This window comes from Podarcis gaigeae (assembly GCF_964106915.1).
Source record: "Podarcis gaigeae genome assembly, chromosome: 9".
In the NCBI taxonomy this organism is placed as follows: Eukaryota; Metazoa; Chordata; class Lepidosauria; order Squamata; family Lacertidae; genus Podarcis; species Podarcis gaigeae.
In genome coordinates, this window is record NC_139685.1 from 56,513,010 (window position 1) to 56,532,322 (window position 19,313).

General features: G+C 37.6%; 1 protein-coding gene across 7 annotated transcripts in view; it reads right to left on the reverse strand.

Moving 5' to 3' along the window:
* Positions 1–5,772: 5,772 nt before the first annotated feature.
* Positions 5,773–19,313, reverse strand: part of SGMS2 (sphingomyelin synthase 2) — a 29,366-nt gene continuing 15,825 nt past the window's right edge. For all 7 annotated transcript variants that reach the window (XM_083756768.1, XM_083756767.1, XM_083756765.1 and 4 more), the window contains 5 exons: positions 13,845–14,497; positions 12,191–12,308; positions 11,907–12,060; positions 8,751–8,917; positions 5,773–7,764 (listed from right to left, as the gene is read on the reverse strand). In XM_083756768.1, coding sequence (XP_083612894.1) covers positions 7,561–7,764; positions 8,751–8,917; positions 11,907–12,060; positions 12,191–12,308; positions 13,845–14,299 — 1,098 coding nt within the window. In that variant the 5' untranslated portion in view covers positions 14,300–14,497 and the 3' untranslated portion in view covers positions 5,773–7,560. The remainder of the gene's footprint in view (positions 7,765–8,750; positions 8,918–11,906; positions 12,061–12,190; positions 12,309–13,844; positions 14,498–19,313) is intronic.

The following is a 19,313-nucleotide window of genomic DNA, read 5'->3' on the forward strand; positions in this document are numbered from 1 at the left end:
TATCCCTGCTTACAACCTTTCCCTGCACAACTAGTATTTTGCTAGAGCATCTTTTCTAAATGTCATTTGCCGATAATCAGAATGAGCAGACCTAAGTGTTTTTCATAGCAGGATACTTTTAAAAATTGAAACATGTTTGCTTTTGGGCTATGGGGTGGGCGAGATACAGCTCCTTTAGCTTCATGACTGCTGGAGGAAAACAATGCCACGATTTGAGTGATTAAAAAAACACACAGATGTTTTGAGTGTTGTTTGCAAACAAATGGAATCAGCTAAACAAACACACTTATCTGGACTGTGTTGTCTCAAGTTAGGAAATAGTAACTTTAAAAAAAAAGCCCCACTGGCCTGGGGTGGGGAACTACATTTACAATTCTGTGAGTATTTAAGTAAGTTCCATTGAGTTCAATATGGCTTACTTGCTTGTGTGATTAGGATCACAACCTAAGGAACTAGCCTTTTAATTTATTTATGTGTAAGTAGAAACAAAGCCATCTCTATTAACCTGTTAAAGGTGGAATAAGGAGATTTTAAAATTTTTGTTTACCCCAAAGTAAATGTGCATGGATTGCAGACTTACCTCTATTGAGTACAGGACTGAAGAAATGCAGGCAATCCAATCCTACCCATGTTTACTTGGAAGTAAATCTGTGTTTAACAGGGCTTATACATACATTTGTGTAAATTAGTTTGCGCAGGACTATCATACACACACAAGTAAATGTGTGTTGCACTAGCACTGGAGCTCCATGTTCTAAAAGAAAAATTAAAGAAATGTCCCCATCCCCACACTTCATGTATTACAGTTTTAGCAAGGAATCAGAAAGGGGAAATCCATAACTAGCAGAAAATAGCAACCCTAAATACAGCAGTAACCAACCCCGGTATTTTGGGCTGCTTTTTTAACTCAAACTTCCCAAGCTATTCCAGTGATACCTGCAGGCAGTGCTTTTTTTCTAAAAAAAATATTTAGGGGTACTCTCATTTTCCTACTCATATTGAAATACTGACCCCTCAATGAGGCCAAACTTATATTCACAAAATATTTAGGGGTATGTGTACCCCTGCGTCCCCCCAGAAAAAAAAGCACTGGAGGAAGTAATAAAGTACCTGCAGGAAGTAATAAAGTATATCAGGTGCATGATGTGGATTTAATGCCAAGAGGATGTTAGAACAGGATGCTAGACTAGATGGGATTAAGCAGCCTCCAGTCCCTATTAGAGAAAACGGTGGACTATAAATGAATGAATGAATGAATGAATGAATGAATGAATGAAACAAAACTGTGAGAATGCTCAGGCACAGTGTAAGACTGCAAAGTAATTATCCAGTTCCTAGGAGTAAGCTCTCTTGAATTCAGTGGAGCTTACTTTTGAGTAGACATGTAAAGTCTTGCAGTGTGAGGCTCTATTTACAACAAAGGAATAAAACACTCCATGAGTTTTCTTTTTAAAAAATGCTGGCTGAGAAACTATTGTAATTAAAGTGTTTAAAGTGGATTGGTTACATTTTCCTTCAAAATGTATGTCAGCTTCACCATTCCTTCCTTCCTTCAGTTCAGGTATTTTATTTTCAGTATAAACAGGACTCTGTTTTTGTAGCTGATTGTATGCAGCAATGCCCTTTTTACATATTCACATTGGTGTAAACATATATGTTGTCTTCTAGATCCAAATGCACACACACAAATATTATAAGCAAGCAAAACCCTAGTGCAGTTTCCCAAACTTGGGTGTCCAGCTGTTTTTGGACTACAACTCCCATAATCCCTAGCTAGCGGGACCCAGTGGTCAGGAATGATGGGAATTGTAGTCCAAAAAAACAGTTGGAAGCCTAAGTTTGGGAAACCCTGCCCTAGTGCTTATCTTGCAAATTTTCCCTTATGTTCATTCGTGGCAAAGGCTGTTTCCAAAAAGGACAGCAGGGGGAGGTCTGATCTCTCCATCACTTTAATGTCCGCATTAAAGTGTGGAGGAAAAGGAGAAAAGTAAGTAAGATAAAGGATATTCCCAAGCCTTTCCCAACCAACACTCATGCACCCACCCACCCACCCCAACGCACGGGAGGGGTCTTGTGCATTCCCACGGTGTGTGTATCCAATGTAAACAAGATGCTGTAGCTCCTTTGCTGATTGCTGGGCTGCTGTAATAAAAGGGAAGGGAAGGCATCAGCAGGAACAACAGATGGAGAGGAAGAGGAAGAGGCTGAAGGGTTTGAGCACCCTTTCCATCAGCCGCCTCTCTCTCTCCTGAGCAAAAGGAGAAGCGCCTGATGAGCAAGGAGGTGGGGAGCAACGGGTGCAACATATAAGCCTGGGGTGATTTTTTGCAGAAGGGGGGTGAGCCAGTGCCCTTGGCGGGAGCCAAATTTGCCAACCCCTAGATACGCCTCGATGCGGTTGTATACAGATAGTGTAGTGCAACTTCTTCTTCTTTTTTTTTTTAGAATAATACTTGGAAAGGTATCCTAACTTTTCTCAAGCAACATTTACCAGAGTAAATTTTAGCTGCTTTTTTTGCTTACTTTAGCATAAAGAAAGCGAATCCTAGTCAAAATTTATCTGGGGAAAAGCAGAGCAGGGGTAGACAACATTGTGACCTCCAGTTGCTGCTAGATTACAAGTGCAACTCTCCCTATCCTGATTTTGCAGGGAGTTCAACATCTGCTTCTGTAGTATGATGAAAATCCAAGCTTTGAAATATTTATTCTGCTCAGGGTGTTTGTATCAAAATATATCAGCACTCAAAAAGTTCAGAGGATTTTTAAAAATTAAATACAACGAGCTGGATCCAGACTAACAGTGTAATTCTACACATGTCCACTCAGAAGTAAGTCCCATTGAGTTCAGTGGGCATTACTCTCAGGAAAGTATGAATATCAGATTGTAGCCCAAGTTAATTGAACTCGGGTGCCACTGGAATAAACAACTTGAGTATAACCGCACTTACCTGGAAGTAAGCCCTACTGAATTCAATAGAATTTACCTCTGAGGAGACATGGCTAAGATTGTGCTGATAGTCATGATGATTAGAGTACAACTGACTTCAATGCAACTAGATCCAAGCCATAGGATCTGTTTTGACAGATCATAGGTAAAGGGTTTGAAAACTTCATCCAGATGCCACTATCTTATACTTACAACTGCTGGGTTTAAACCCACAAAATACTGCATATCTAGTCATAATATATTCACTTCTGCCTCTTGAGCCAAACTAGAAAAACCTAAGAAGCATACACTACAACAGTGTTGTAGACAAAAAGTAAATTGAAATTATATTTAATGCAAAACATGTGGGCATACAGTGCCTTTTTTACTTGAATTAATAAACCTTTAAAGATTCAGCCACAAGAATATGCTCATTGAAACTGATTGACATTGAACACAAATGCAACACTATGTGTGTCCATTAGGGGGCTAACAGGCACTACACACAGATTATATATCTAGGTTTAGTAACATATCCAAGAATTCTGTTGCCAGTCATCATACTAAAGCACTCTCCCTGCTCCCCTTTTCTTTACAAGATACAACTATGGCCAAAATCTTTAAATAAGCACCTAAAACAGAACTTGCTATTTTAGAAATGTTATCAGAGGCACTTCACTGACATCACGAGAGAAATGCACATCCCACCCCGGGGGGGGGGGGGGAACATGCCCAAGAAATTTCAACTTTACTGCTGTGGCTTGTATAAAGAATATTTAATTCAATAAAAATCCATAAAACTGGAAGGAAACAAAAGGAGGATGGGCTGTGACCACTATAATGATTTTTAATGTATTCTAAGATTTTTGTTTGTTTCTCATTTGTTGGTTCGTTTTTACTTCGCTGTGCCAGTTACAAATTTGACTTTATGTATATCATATTTCAAGCTTTTGAGCTATGCTTTTGGGATCCCTTTGCTTTGACAGCTGAAGGAGACTTCAGAGTACAGACTGGTATTTTTTATAGTTTTAAAGAGATAATGAAACTTATATTTAAGCTCCTTCCTATCCTGTATACTTTCTTTTCTTACGATTGTTTTCAGTCGATTTGTCAAGCAATAAAGTTATTGGAAATATTTGGCAATAAAGTTAATACCAGAGGCCAGGCCTTCATAGCCTGTGACCATCTTGCCAAATGCAGCCTCCCAGCCAAATATGATGGTCAGCTAGGTACTCTACAGCTCCCCTGGTTTGGTTTTGTAGACAGCAAAACCAAGAGGATTATTTAAGCCCTTAGGTATCCAGCAGACATGTCTGTCATAAGTTGTGCAGGCCTTTTAAACAATATACTGAAATGAACAAGAGCAAAAAAGCTCACTAAGAACCAGAATAAACACGGTCAACAAAAACTGCATCATTTTTAATATTCTCCCTATTTCCCCCTATTTGTCAGGAGATTAATCCTGAAGCTGTTTTCAAGTAGTGTACTACTGTAGTTTACTAGGCATTCCTTTGCTAACAGTTATCTACAAGCTTATCAAATTACACTTGCCATCTAAGGAGATGGATTCATTTATTCTCCACTTTAGTATTTCTCATCCAAAACAAGAATAATCAGAAACCAAGAAGCTCAAATTTCACTGTGAATTATGGAAATAGCTGTATAGTTGATTAAGTTCAATTCTATCTCTTTATTTTAATTAACTGGTCAGTGCATTTATATACTATTTGAATACCAGATCCTTGTGCTTTAGTGTTGAAAGCAATTTAGAGAAGCATGCCAAAGTCCCTCTGAATAATAATTTTTTTAAAAGCACAAAATTGCAGCTCAAGTTTCACCAATTTTGAATGGGAGATAAACAGTCCAACTTTCTCTGATCTACACTTGTCGCCTAGGAGATAAAATGTACATGTTTCAGTCACTGATGGTGCCCTCAAACCTAGGTGGTCTACCTTAGAAATTTAAAAGGTTAGCAATTTGATGTTAACGTACAGAAACCAGGTTGAGGACTTGAAGGAAGAGACTATTTTTGCAAGTGTAGCTTTCAATTTCTGGCTGAACCCCTAATACACATGCAACGTATTGAAAAGACACGAGGCCTTTTGTCCACACAGAAGGTTACCACGAACTTTGCCACTTGCTTTTGAAACATGTGAGTTTCAGTCCAGCTTGAGGGTTGCTTCAAATGTGATAAAATGCATCATGAGAGCCACTTTGTTGTAGCAAAGTTGCATGCAGGATAGGTGTAGATTGTTAATGTGCAAACATATGCACACATTTTGTTGATCTACACAGCTTGAATGCTATATTCATACAGAAATGCTCTCTCCTTTATACATTTTGCCATGTTTGAAGCAGCCCTGAAATAGGACTTGGGGTGACTGATGTATCAGAAAGAGTCCCTCTACATACTTTCCTTTGTATTTATCAGGACCGTGACCACCATCTCCAATGCAAATCAAAATAAGTTTGTTTTAGCCTTAAGTTATAAATCTGATTTTGTCATTTTATTAGCCACTGCATCTAATCGTTTACTGGTTAGTTATTAACCTTGTTAGCTATTAACACAAAAAAATTATGTATGTACCTGTAACTGGCCTGAGAGCAAGTAAGTTAAATATTTCTAGGAAGGAAAAATTACCCATAAAAGTAAGGTTTCTGGCTGAATTATCATACTTCACTATCTTCTGTTCCCATGATGCATTATTTGTTGTACTAAGATTTGTTGTTGCCAAAGTGATAAGTCTGAAAACCAGAATTAGCTTAACGGCCTGGCCTGTGAATGAAAGAAACACCCAGACCTACACACTGAATTTTAAATTAGAATAAATTTTCCAGTCAAATTGTCTCATTACTTTTTTTTAATGTCACTCTTTAAAGCATTATTTTTTTAAAAAAAGTTATAGTAACTGATTAGACTTAAGCAAATTCAATAGTTATTTCTCTAGCTGCTCCTTTTACTGATTTTTTTATAGAAAAGCAATTGGCAACAATGAAAAATACATTTAACTACTAGATATTATAATGGTAATGACACTGTTTGATTCCTGTACAAAACAGAACAAAAAAAGTGGGCCATGTTAGCTTTCTTAAACATTAACTTAATAAATGTTTGGGTGTTTTCACATATACAGTTTTATATTACACAGAAACATTTTGTTCAACCAAAAATCTGTAAACAATAAAGTAGCAGACTGGCCACATGACCATTTAATAAATAAATATAGTGTTAGGTAATAGTGAAACAAACACACCTATTGCAGTGAATACCCTTGGCACAACAACTCAAATTCACACCAAGGAAAAAACAATGTGATGTTCATCTGTAGATGTAGCACATCCAGCTCTCAGGCCCACTGTTCCATAGTTTTTGCAAAAATCGCACCATTTCTTTTTAAGCCTTCAAAAAATCCTTACAGAAGATCAAAGCCAGTGAGTGACTGGAGGATCAAGAGAAGTTTTGTCTCCCACAGCATTTAAATGGTTCACTCAAGTTTATGTATTATTTGCTATACATGTGTAGATAGATGCACAGCCACGTACAATCACAAAAACAATGTTAACAATCCTGCAGGAATTTTATGACTATTTAAAATTACAAATTTATACCTCTGAGAGCCAACAATGTGGTTGTCCGCACTCAGTGGTATTTTCAGTCATTGCCTGAAGGAGTATCAACATTCTCTTTCAATTACAGATCCTCCATTTTTTGAGCATTCACTGCAAAGTGCATATACTCAAAATGTGTTATGCACATGCACCACACATTCATGCAAGCTGACCAGCAGAAATTTAAATAATTCCCTTGCCTTACATATATGCATTTTAACAATAAATTATTTTTTCCTGTTGTTGAATGCTGACGATGTTAGTAGACATTATTTCTAACTTACAGTATCATCAGGTAAAATAGGTTTTATGGTCATATATGGATATATATATATAAAATTGCCACTTATTTTTTTAAAAAAAATGTAAAAAACAATAGAGGGTAGCTAGAGTATATGGAAACAGTGGTGACATTACAGGGTTATAATATATTCATTCCCATAAGAGTGTATAAAAAGATCAAGGTTCACTTCTGGTGTCACCAGTTATGTAAAACAAGTCTTGCCTTCACTAGTAAGACCACTGCTTGCCAACTTCTGTTACTCTCTGTTACTCTCTGCATATAGCTAGAAAGACCAGTATTGTGCCTTTTATCGTTTACTATGGTTTTGCTCTTCAAACTCCACGAGTCTAAAGCAGATATTTTGTTTCAGTGCTTCTGTGGGATGAGTGATATTTAACAACAGATGGTGTGATGTGTTCTTTGGCACCTCTGAATCTCATTAAGAAACCAATGTCCTAGCTTTCCTCCTCCTCAGGAAGTGTTCTGTTGGCACCAGAGTGCCACTGAGTGCCAGTGTCTACTAGCGCTGAAGAGTGGGATGAAACTGTACAGTATGACTAAAAAAATATACCAAGGGGCAATAATTATTTTGTTTGTGTCTACAATTGTCTTTTCTCAGATCAGTTGCACAAAGTTTGGTCCACTTCTGCAGTTAACAATCTAGTCATCTTAAGAGCTTTGGTTATAGCACAAATGTTTTGGTAGAAGTAAAGAACAATACATTCTCTTGTCTTCGTTTTCTTCAGGTGGATTTTTCATTGTCCTCTCCCGTTTTCTGAACTCGGGAATACTTTTTGCATGAAGACTTGAAACAGCTAGGGGGCCAAGATATTGGCCATGAGAAACAGCAAGGTACGGAGCCCTGTATATTCTTTTCAAAGAAATTGAATATTGGAAACCACCATGCTCGAGAGAGAAAGTTTGTCTGTGATGAGATTTTCAAGTTCTGCATTAAGAGGGGGGAGAAAAATATATTAAGATCCTGCTGAGACTGCTTTAAAAAGAGACAAATTTAAACCACTGGAATAATTCTTATTTTTTCCTTAGAAAGAAATCACTTCCATGGAGTAAAAAGCATATAAAACATAGGTATAATTCAGATAGGACAATCAGTTTCTCTCTGTCATTTAGCTCCATATTGGTTTTCGTGCTGGAATTTTGTGATAACTGACGCCATTTGAAACAGAGGGCAGTAAAGTAAAACCAGGCAAAGTAGTATTATTTATTAACGCCTCGTATTACTCCAAGGAGCTCAGAGACATACACGTGGGATTCCTAGACTCCCATGAAGGTAATAAGGCAGCTCAAACCTGCTTAACCTCATATAGAAATTTTCTTTTGGTCATTTTTTGTGCTACTTACAGCAAATGGCTTTATTTGTTTTCCAGACTAACTACAATATTTTTGACCAGCATTCCATTCCCGTAGTGAAAATGCCTCTCCACTTACAGTTAACTGGTTCACAATTAAGTAAAGGAAGTTCCAGTAATTTAGAAAGGCATTCATTTAAACTGAACCAGATTTGTGATAACTTTTTTTTTAAAAGCTTCACGTGTATAGTGTAGTTAAGGTACTGGATATGATTTACCAAAACACAGTTGCAACAAATGTGTGCAGTTAGATGTTTATGGTGGGATTCCTGTGCACATTTACTTGAAATGATAACTGATTGAAAAGGCAGGTCTTACTCCTCTGTGTGGGACTGGGATGTTAGTGCCTTAAATTCAAATAAACTTCACCATGACTAACTTTTTTTCTGGATTATACCAATATTTTCTTAGATGTTGACCCATGAGATTTCCAGGGGGGAAGTAAAAATGCCTTTAAAAAGTCCAGCATAATTCAGCAATCTCATTTTAACATAATACATTTTGTAAAGCAGTACTATATATCTCAAGTACCTAACATTAAGCTGCTATTCCCGTTACTCACCTTTTCATTAGCCATTGAGTGATACCACCAGAAGAGCCTTGTGGTGATATAATAAGCAATGACAACATCTATAGTATAATGTTCATGTCCTACTAGGATGCAGATTATTCCAGCAACACTCATACACCAGCAGATCAAGTGATACCACCAAAAGTGACGAGGTGAATCTGCCCAAGAAGGAAAGCATGTTAAAGAGGTTTCATATGAGAATTGTATCTAGAGCAGCAAAACAGATGAATATGAATTTGAACTAATTTGTGAATGCAAATGCATGGATATCCACATGCACACACAAGAGACATAAACTAAAATATTATATTTAGTTCACAGGAACAGGTTGCCATATAATTTGATCCCATAGAGTAAATTTAACAGGAGATAAATATATGAATGCTGGCTAATCAGCTGATTTGCTCAATTTGCACTATGTTGCCGGCTGGGTTTCCATACAATACATATCTGACTCATGCTCCTAGGGGATATGGCAGAATACACAACTGCCATGCAGAAGGTTTCGGGCTTAATCCTTGGATTATTCAATTAAAAGAATTTTCCATCAAGGAAAAAACCTCTGCCTGAGACTTTGGAGAGCTACTGCCCTTGGTGTAAATAGCACTGGACTAGATGGACCAATGGCAGTCTCCTATGTTCAAGGCCAATTGTATAATCTGCACCACCAACATTGCTTTATAAAGATGGGTTAGCAATATGGGCTCCAATCTGGCACCCAAAGAGTACCACCTAGCTCAACAATGATCAGATTTACTACCTGTTCCCCATATTCTTCCAACTTGCTGCAAGCCTCCTGTCACTCGTCCTTGCTATCTGACACTATGAGGAAGGAACATACTGGCAGCTAATGGAATGAGTGTTACAGAACCATCACTACCATAACCCTTCATACAAAACTTACATTTAAGAGCTCTTAAAATTGTGCTGCAACAATCTGACATCCATAAAAGCATACGAGTAAAAAAGAAAATTAATCCATTCATTCAAAGGGGTAAATGGTTCCCACCACCATAATACTATCTTTCTTTTTCAATCCATGGCCACTTTTTACATGGCAGCACACTAATCATAATTATATTTGAGGAAGGAAAGAAGATAGCGAAATTAGATCAGAGAATCATTCATTTCCTTTGTGTTTTTTGAAGAATAACAGCACCAGTACCTATTTCAAATAAATTCAATCCAATTTATGCAATTAACTAAAAATACAAACAAACCAGTGCACTACTGCATTTTATTGCTCATTCCAAAAATAAATGTCAAAATGGAGGGAAGGAAGCTTGTACAGCCATCTCTGGCCAGGGAGTTAAATATATTGATAAACAGGGATGAGAACACAGGAAGCATCTTTCAGATTGGCAAAATGCCTGTTCAGAAAGATCAGTGGAGCATATTGCACTCAGCTTCAGAATAATGGAGCAGTATTTGCTCTTGCTTCAAACAGCATCCTCCCCACCCCCATAATCATACAGGAACAAGAAATTAGTAGATAATATCCTGATGTACAGTCCACACCACTTATTTATAAAACCCTGCCAGCAGTATTCCAGGGTTCATAGGACAATCTAGTGAAGAAAATGGCTGTAATAGCCCCATGTCAGTAATAATTTCCTTCCTTTCCTTTCCTTTCCTTTCCTTTCCTTTTTCTTTTTCTTTTTCTTTTTCTGCAAAGGGCATATGCTAAATGCTAGATAGGTAAACTAAACAGCAACATTAAATGGGATGATTAAACATGACCACAGGACATCTGTGACAACATCCTCACATAAAAGAGTGCATGAAACGGCTATTTACCAACTACTCATGGAACATTATATCCACATAATATTCTCCCACCTCCACTAATGTATTAAAATGTAATATGTATATTGCATTACCAGAAACTGTCACATATTCAGGATTCACAGAACCTACATAGGTATATTCATGTTAATAGGAACATGCATATGCCAATGAAAGGCATGTTTTCCAGTTTATATGGAACCCAGTTTTTGACATGTTTGTTCTTTGTTAGCACCAGGCTTCTAACAACCAAAATACAGTACTCATGCGTAAGTCTTCTAGAACTACAAATTGGTGTAGTGAAGTGGGTAGAGTTTTGGACAATGACTAGGAAGACCCATCATTGGTTGACATTGGACCAGGAACTCTCTATCAGCCTACTTGACCCCATAAGGTTGTTATGAGGATGAAGTGCACAAGTGACCTTCTCTGCAACCCCAAGTTCTCTGAAGGAAGTGTGGCATAAACATGTAAATAAATAAGGGAATATTTATTTTATGAGACCTCGTGGCAAAAAGAAACAACAAGGAAGACAATGCCAAAGAGAAAGGTAAGCAATTATTTCTGTCCTACACCAATTTATAGTAACTGAATTAGGCTTGGGAACACAAAGATCTTTTCTTTTTTTTTAACTGAAGGAACAGTTTGCAACAAGCCATCCAAATTAGATAGCTGTGTTTAAAAAACAACCAAAAACTAAGACCATGAGGCCTAGTTTGCACATTAGGATTGCCACACTAAGACCACCTAAAACCATACGAAACATTTAGGAAAATAAGAAAGGCTTTAGGTGTGGAGCAGTTCATCAAGTGAACTGAGTAACAGACAGGAATTCAATGTAGTGCAAAGCAGATTGCTCTTAGCGCAAGCATTGCTGCTTGCATGGTTTATCAGCTTGCTCTTTCCTCCACCCACATTCTGTTCTAGGAGTTCTCTTCCCTTACCCAAGGCAACTTCAGGGGACACCTGGGGGGAAGAAGAGGGGAAACCCCAGTTGTGGCCAGTGGAAGCCCTTGCCTGTGGTTTCCTGGTGGCACTCATTAATTCAATCCTGCCCATATTTTCCACTTAAATACAAACTTTTCCTTGGGATAATTACATTCGCACAGAAAAACCTGGTAAGCTGCTTCACATGACTGATCTACCATGTAAGAGTCACCAAATGGAGCAATTTTAAAAGTATTTCATGCACTGGCCAAAACGTCAGAACTGGCCCAGACTTTCTGCTATTTTCAATCCAAAATCAGAAGCATTTGGTTAGATTGGTGCACATACAGAATACCGAAACTAGTATAAAAATCGGTGGAATAGTGTTGCTAAGCATTTATGAAAATTAAAAAAAATTGAAAAATTGAAACTTACATTCCTTGATAAATAGGTAAGTGAGTGTTAGCACTACAGTGTGACCACTGAACAGGAAATCTCCGCATAAGATGTGTGAGCCTGTTATAGACAGTCCACCGCCGGAAATTAGTTGCAGGATCCGCTGAACCTTGGCTTGAGAATTTCCATTTAGCTAGTTTGTCATAGGGAGAACAAAATAAGAAGAAACACAAGCTGAAGGAGACTGGAAGTGTTTGGTTGGATAAAGAACTCCAAGCCAACTGATTTGTAAAATAAATATAATTTGCATTTACTAGGTTTACCTTTGGAGCACACTGAAAATGCATTCCAGGCACAGGGAGAGTGGTGACATACATGGTAATGCAGCGGTAAAGGTATAAAGTTCCTATTATAAAGAAGAACCTTCGTCCCACTATTGATCTGAAAAATAATATTAAAGAGAGATTGTTCATGTAGTTATGCTATAAGTACAACTCCATAAAAAGACTATGCCTGCAAAATTCAACATATCTTTCCCACTCTTAATCTGTACTCCATAGCATAGGATAATGAGTACAACAGGAAAACTGTTACAGCCACGTTCTTATTTATTCATTTATAAAAAATACTTTTCTACTGCAATGTCAAAAAATATCAAAGTGGTTTGCAACAATTATGTATACATACACAATAAAAACCAAGCAAAAAATTAAAATCACAAACAAGCTAACTATTGCAAAATATGTTTTAATTGTCCACATTAACCTACCATCATAGAAAAGTTTTCAGCAGATGTTTAAAAGTTAAAATTGAAATTTCCTGCTGAATCTCTATTGGAAGAATGTTCCACAGGACTAAGCCAATGACACCATAAATTTTATAGTAAAGTTTTAGATTTTTCAAGATTTGCAACATTTGACTGTAATATGTCTATTTTATGGACCAATATGCTACAAAAATAGCAATTCATACTTGTGGAACTACTAAGACATGCACTTCTCTATTATTTGACCACCCAAGTGTATCTTATGGGATCTGTTATCAATGTCGTATATCACTTTTAAGGTTAGATTCTAGGAAGGTGACATATACATATTTTTGAGTAAAACAGCTGATGTAGAGCAGTAACAATTCCTGCAAGACTTATTTCCCATACAACCAACTCTGGGAAGCTGCATAATTCATCATGTTACTAGCTGCTTCCTGTATGTGGCTGTGACCATAGAACTACTCTCTGCATGAAGGGTTTGGCACTGATGAACTGAAATATAGATAGTAGCACATATTCAATATTTGTTGTGCTAGTTTTCTTTTAGGTGAATTGAACAATTCTACATGTGCGATCTCAGAAGTATGTCCCATTGAGTTGAACAGGAATTAATCCCAGATAAATTGCTATAGGACTGCATCTTAAATCATATTCAGATTAAATACAAATATGTTGCATCTTTGTTACAAATCCATTTGTTTTAAACATAATTATATAAAGAAGGAAAAACTGATAATCCAAAATGTTAGGCAACACCACTTACCATTTCTATAATAGCATTATTGCAGACTTGCATGTATCTTTTTTTCTAGTATCTCAGTCCTTTCTTTTGCAAGTCCTCATGATTAATAAGTAAATTTTGATTAATAGGTAAAACTCTGAATTCTCTCAGGGAGGGCCAAACTAGATGTGTCCTTAATATGTGTAATGTTCACTACATATCATTTTTTCCTAAGCTACCTGCATGATTGAGGAAGCTCAGTTCTCACTGTAAAGGAATCACTCCCCCATTGAGACTGGAATAGAAGTCCCCTCATACAGTTTTTTTTCTAAAATCCCAGCCATGCCATAAAACAGATTTCTATTCTGATCCCTGTAGGTAAGTGATTAATTAGTTAAAGACAGACAAGTTACATAACTGCCTATGTCTTTAATTGACATCTAGTTTGGTCTTTAATAATAAGAAGAAAAGAAGCTGTGCAACTTACTTGTATCTGAGAAACAGCCACTGGATTGTCCATAATCCAAACAGTATAATTCCATTTATTTCTGATACAGAAAAAGCCCATTCTACACGATCAATATAATCAAAAAACTTATCTGGCAATGGAGGACTGAGCTCCTTGGGAGGCACCCTCTCATGTACCGCTGTGATAATGACAGTCGTTAGAATTAAGTTGAAGACAGCATACACAAAGGCAATGCCTGTTTTCCACCATTCTAAAGGAAGTTTGTTTCTAGATTCAGCGGGCATAGAAATCTGTATATAGTCTGGATACTTCTTAGTGCCTTTCCGCAAACCATTGGATAAAACCTTTGGTTTGCCGCTGCTGTTCTTGTTCTCCTCACTGACAGTGAGTGTGGGTCGAGCATAACCATTTGCAGTTTCATTGTTCTGGACTTCCATGTGCTCTTCAAGCTTTGCTGTCTCTATGGTATCCATCCTAACACGTGCAGCAAAATTAACAAATTCTTGTCTGATTTCTAATATTATCTCCTGCTTCTTTTAAAGTCTGCTTCCCGTAATTCCAGCCAATCTTGGTCCTTTAACAAAGCATGTCGAAACCGGGGATTCCAATTTAACTTTCAATTAAGGAAAGAGTCTCACAAGCTTTTCTTCCAGGGACCATCAATACATTCTCTGCAATTAAAGTTGACAAAGATGTAAAATTTGCAAAAATCGTCACAGTTACCTCTGCATGTATGTTGGACAGTACAGGTGGTGGCCATTTCTAATGTCCAGTACAGCTTTCCTGGGTTTTCCTGGATGGCTGGACATTAGATTTGAGCTCTTAATAGTTGCTTTCAGTACCTAGCAATTCTAAAATGCAAGTTGCTGGGCATCAAGCTTGTCACAACTTCAATACGATAAGGTCCTTCCTTTTTATCAGAGTTCTACAAGCTTGTGATTTATTATGTAGAATGCAGCCTGCCAGTAACCTTACAACAATCACACACAAAAATTTTTATCCAATCACAGGTAAACACATATCTAAAACATAGACCCATTTGAGCGCTAGGGGGCAGTTAGATAGTTGGTAGGCTGCATTTGACTTCATAGTTGTGCCAAACTACTATAATTTCATAAATATGGGAATAAGTTGTGGCTATTCAGCAATGCCAGATAGTTACACTGTGTACACTCCTTTTGATTCTCTTTACTATTTCAATTTTCCAGTCTGAGCCCTGTCCCTGGGGCATGGAGGAGAAGATGCCTTTTGGTACGTGAAAGTCTAATCCACTGGTTCAAGGCATCTCCATGTGCTGCAAGTCACTTAATTCATGAGTAATATCAGATACAGATAGGGAAGATAAGTTTGATGGGACAGATAAGACTTCAGCTTTTAAAGTATGCCCATTTACAAAGGGGAACAGAATGTCCTTAAGAATGAGGAAAATACATTTCTGTCCCTATGTCTTATTCTGCTCTTAAATGTCCAACTAGTTCCCTTTTAACATGCTTGCCCTTAGATACAGCTGCAAAGTTCTTTTTGATCTTTGCTTTCTCTCTCCTATCCATTATACAAGCCAAGCCTGACACTATCCTTTTGATCTCTAGAAGCAGCACTAAATAATCTGTAGCCATTAGAAACCAAGTAATTTGTATGCTCCAAACACTGAAAGCAGTTGGGTCAAGATCACCAGGAACAATACACAACCAAGTAAGCAGTCAAAGGAATGAGTCCTGAATATTCTAGTCACTGAAGTTTATTTGTTCTGGCTCACCTTTGTTTTCACAACAGTGTAAACAAAAGAATCAGTCAATACAATATCACTCCTTTAGAAATAATGCAGTCAGTACAGTAACTGTAAATCCAAATGAAGTTAAAAATAAAATGAAAATGAAAATCATTCAAAATACAAAGTGCAAGTTTGAATGAACAAACAGGCAGACATTGGCTTCTAATGTTCTAAAACCTTAACGTATGATGACTATATTTTTATGGACAGTAAGCAAAATCTAAGTTTTCTATTTACGTGGTGCTGTAAACTATGGTTAGACTAGCATTGGTTGGTCAAGCCATTGCCACAAGAGAGGCTGAAGTGTGCTTTGAAAGTTAAGGCAATATATTAGATATAATTCTATGCCCTTCGGAACCAAAAGATATTGTGGAACATTTTCCTATGGTCAGTATTAAGGGCAACAAAGGAATATCATGGGAAGGAGGGGAATGCAAGAATTTGTTGAGGCAGGTCACACTATAGCCAACAGACATGGGAGAGTCCTAGAAATATCAGCTGATACCTAGGTTCAAACTGAGTAATAGTTGAGCATTGGGGCAATCCCTTGTTTCGGACGGAGGGGAGGTTGTAGTCCTCGCCTGCCCCTCCAAACGCTGGGGTATCCCGGTAAAGGGATCGGGGGGAGTGGCCATGTCCACCCTATTTCATGGGAACACCCTATTTGATGTAAGTCTTAGGAACCCCCACCTGGATTGACCACACGTCGCTTCCAGTGGGCGGGCCAGAAGTATTTAGATTGCCCCATGCCCAAGCCAAACCTCTTTCATCTGTATTCAGTAAAGTTGTGGCCTGTTTTTACCCAAAACCCAGTCTTATTGGTCTCTTATTTATATGGGTTGGGGTATAGGAAGTCCGATGCCTTGTTCTGCAACAGGATCAAGTATTACAGACTACCCTGAACTAGCAAGGAGGATGCCTACACATTGTTTTTAGGAAATGGGTTTAGAAAATACATACATATGTCTTTGAATGCAAGAATTAAGCGTGCCTTCAATTTTAACCCAGAAAAAAGAGAGAACGATAAACTAATTATTAGGTGTTTGAGAAATACTGCTTTAGATTGCAATAATTTGTGTGAAATATGTTTGCCTTCCAAGTAGCAGCTTAATCACCTCCCCCCGGCACCTCATCTGAAAGAAACAAGTATGTTCATGTGTATAACCTGTAGGCTTGAGAAAGAGTGATACAGGATACCAAGTCCACATAAAAGATGTGAATTGGGATAAAGTCTACTATATTGATTGTGCATTATTATTTATTTAAAGAAAACTGGCTCCTGCTTCTCCTTCCAGAATTCAAGTTTATTAGAACTGCTCCTTGTCACTGGCTCTCCCTGCTCACTAAACCCTGTTGCCCCTTCAGCAAACTCCGCTGCCTTATGAGATATCTTTGGGAGGGGAAAAAACTAAGAACCCTACACAAATGCGGAGCTGAGTCCCTAAAACGGTAGGAACTAGTGTGTCTCTGCACTCCTTTCTTGCCTCACCTTTTTCTTCTTCCTCTGACAGCAAACAAAACAAAACAAAATCAAAAATCAAAACAAACACAACAGAATTTCCCATGACATTGGAATGAGGAAACTGATGTCAGGGCTCCATACAAACCAGAATATCAAAGCAAGGAATGCCTACTATTAAAACTAAAATTCAGTTCAGTTTAAGCTGTTTTCAAAATGAGAAGATAAACTTCACTGCTTCAGTACATGAACATATACTGAAAGGAGATAGTTTTATGTCCAGTAGTGCTTCTCTTTGGATATCTTATCCCTATTGTTGTGATATTTAATAATGCATTCTACATCCTTCATAACTCTGCAGCACAACCTGCGGTTTTCCCAATATCATAGCTTAAAGTCATCATTAATTGGATTTGTTACATCCTTGTGTTGTACTGTACAAAATGATTTTACCAGGTTTTTTATATCCACTGGCTAGTGTACAAAACTGGCAATGTCTTTTAAGATACTCAGTCATAAAGAACCAGAATACAATTGCATTATGTTTTTGCTTTGGCCATAGGCTAGTTCAGGCCAAAAGGCTGATCTCCAAGTATAGCTTTCAAGACACAGGAAAGAACCATCAAATCAAGGCAGATAGCAAGCTTTTCTCAAATCAAGCACTTTACTTTGCAACATCATTTATAAACATTAGGCATAAAGCTCATTAGACAAATGATTGCTTCTTTTAGGAGCAAGAGCAAAACACAGTGACCCATTATCACCAAAGTTTCAAGCACTGCATTATAAACACAATACATTATAAACAAAGCATGTTGAGGATGAAGGATGAAGCAAGTTGGGATGTAGAGTCAACTCTTAGCTTGTGCACTGGAATAGAGAAGAAGTCAGAGTTCAGGGTGGGGATGAACTCAATAATTATCATACTTGGTAAAAATAACTGTCCATCTGGGTTGGACTAGATCAGTGGTTCCCAACCTTTTTTGGCCATGCCCCACCTAAGCATCTCTAAAATCCTGATGCCCCCTGCCCAATGATATATAATTCTTATTATTCAAAAGTGAACTCCTATTCACGTGGAGGAAGCCTAAAAGGCCATTAACTTGGTCTAAACAAGCTCGATTTGCCCTCCTGTGGGGCATGTGCCCCATGTTGAGAACCACGGGACTAGACTCTTGTGGGACTTTCCAAATTATGGAATTCTGTGATTCTATGATAAAGTATTCTCCAAAACCATTTGGGGCCCCAAGTGGATTGGAATTATTGGATAATCCCCATATCAGGTAAACCTGAATTTACAGAGACTGCTGTTGTTTGATGTAATGTTATGTGGACTATGCAAATTAAATGGGAATGCAAACAGCTGAAAACACACAGTAAAGTTTGATGTGGACAAGCCCAAAGTTTAGTCATAGGCATTAAAAGAGAGAGAGTGAGTAATATGTACTTTCCTTTACCCAGCTAAAAAGTGTGAGTCAACAGTCAGCAAAAGGAAAAGTGTAATTAGTCACATGCCCCACCAAGAAGAAGTGGCTCAGCTATATTTAGGATGTGTCATTTATATTTATTATCACCATGAGAGGTTGTCAAGTGACATAGGAATCTGGAATATTTGTGTATTAATTATATAAGAGTTGATACCTAACTGTAATTTGTTCCTAAATGAGGCAAGATGTTACCACAGAATACACAGCGACTAAAACATGGAAATAAAGAAATACAGTTACATTTTAAGTTAAGAAGCTTTACTATAGTTTTACTGTAGTCTCTCTTTCCATTTCTTGAAAATATAGACTCCTTGTCCATAGTGAAAAGTTTTAGCATTGGTACATAAATATAAAGGGATGGCAAGAACAACTATAGTAGTTAAAAATTAAATCCAAAAATACCTAGATTACTCTTGCCATTCCTGACACATGATTTATTGTGACAGGAAGTAGCTACACACACTATGCTGATGTGTGACTCAAATGTTTTGGCTCCCGAACACCACAAACCCAGAAGTTTTCCGGTTTGCGAAGCTTTTTTGGAAGCCGAATGTCCGACACGGCTTCCGCAGCTTCCGATTGAGTGCAGGAAGCTTCCGAAGCCAATTGAAAGTCACGCCTTGGTTTTTGAACATCAAACAGACTTCTGGAATGGATTCTGTTCGAGAACCAAGGTACGACTGTATTTTTATTTAACCATTTCCTAAAATTTAAACAAAACTTGATTGTAATTTAGCACTCTTTATTCAAGAAACAAGTTATTTCCTGCA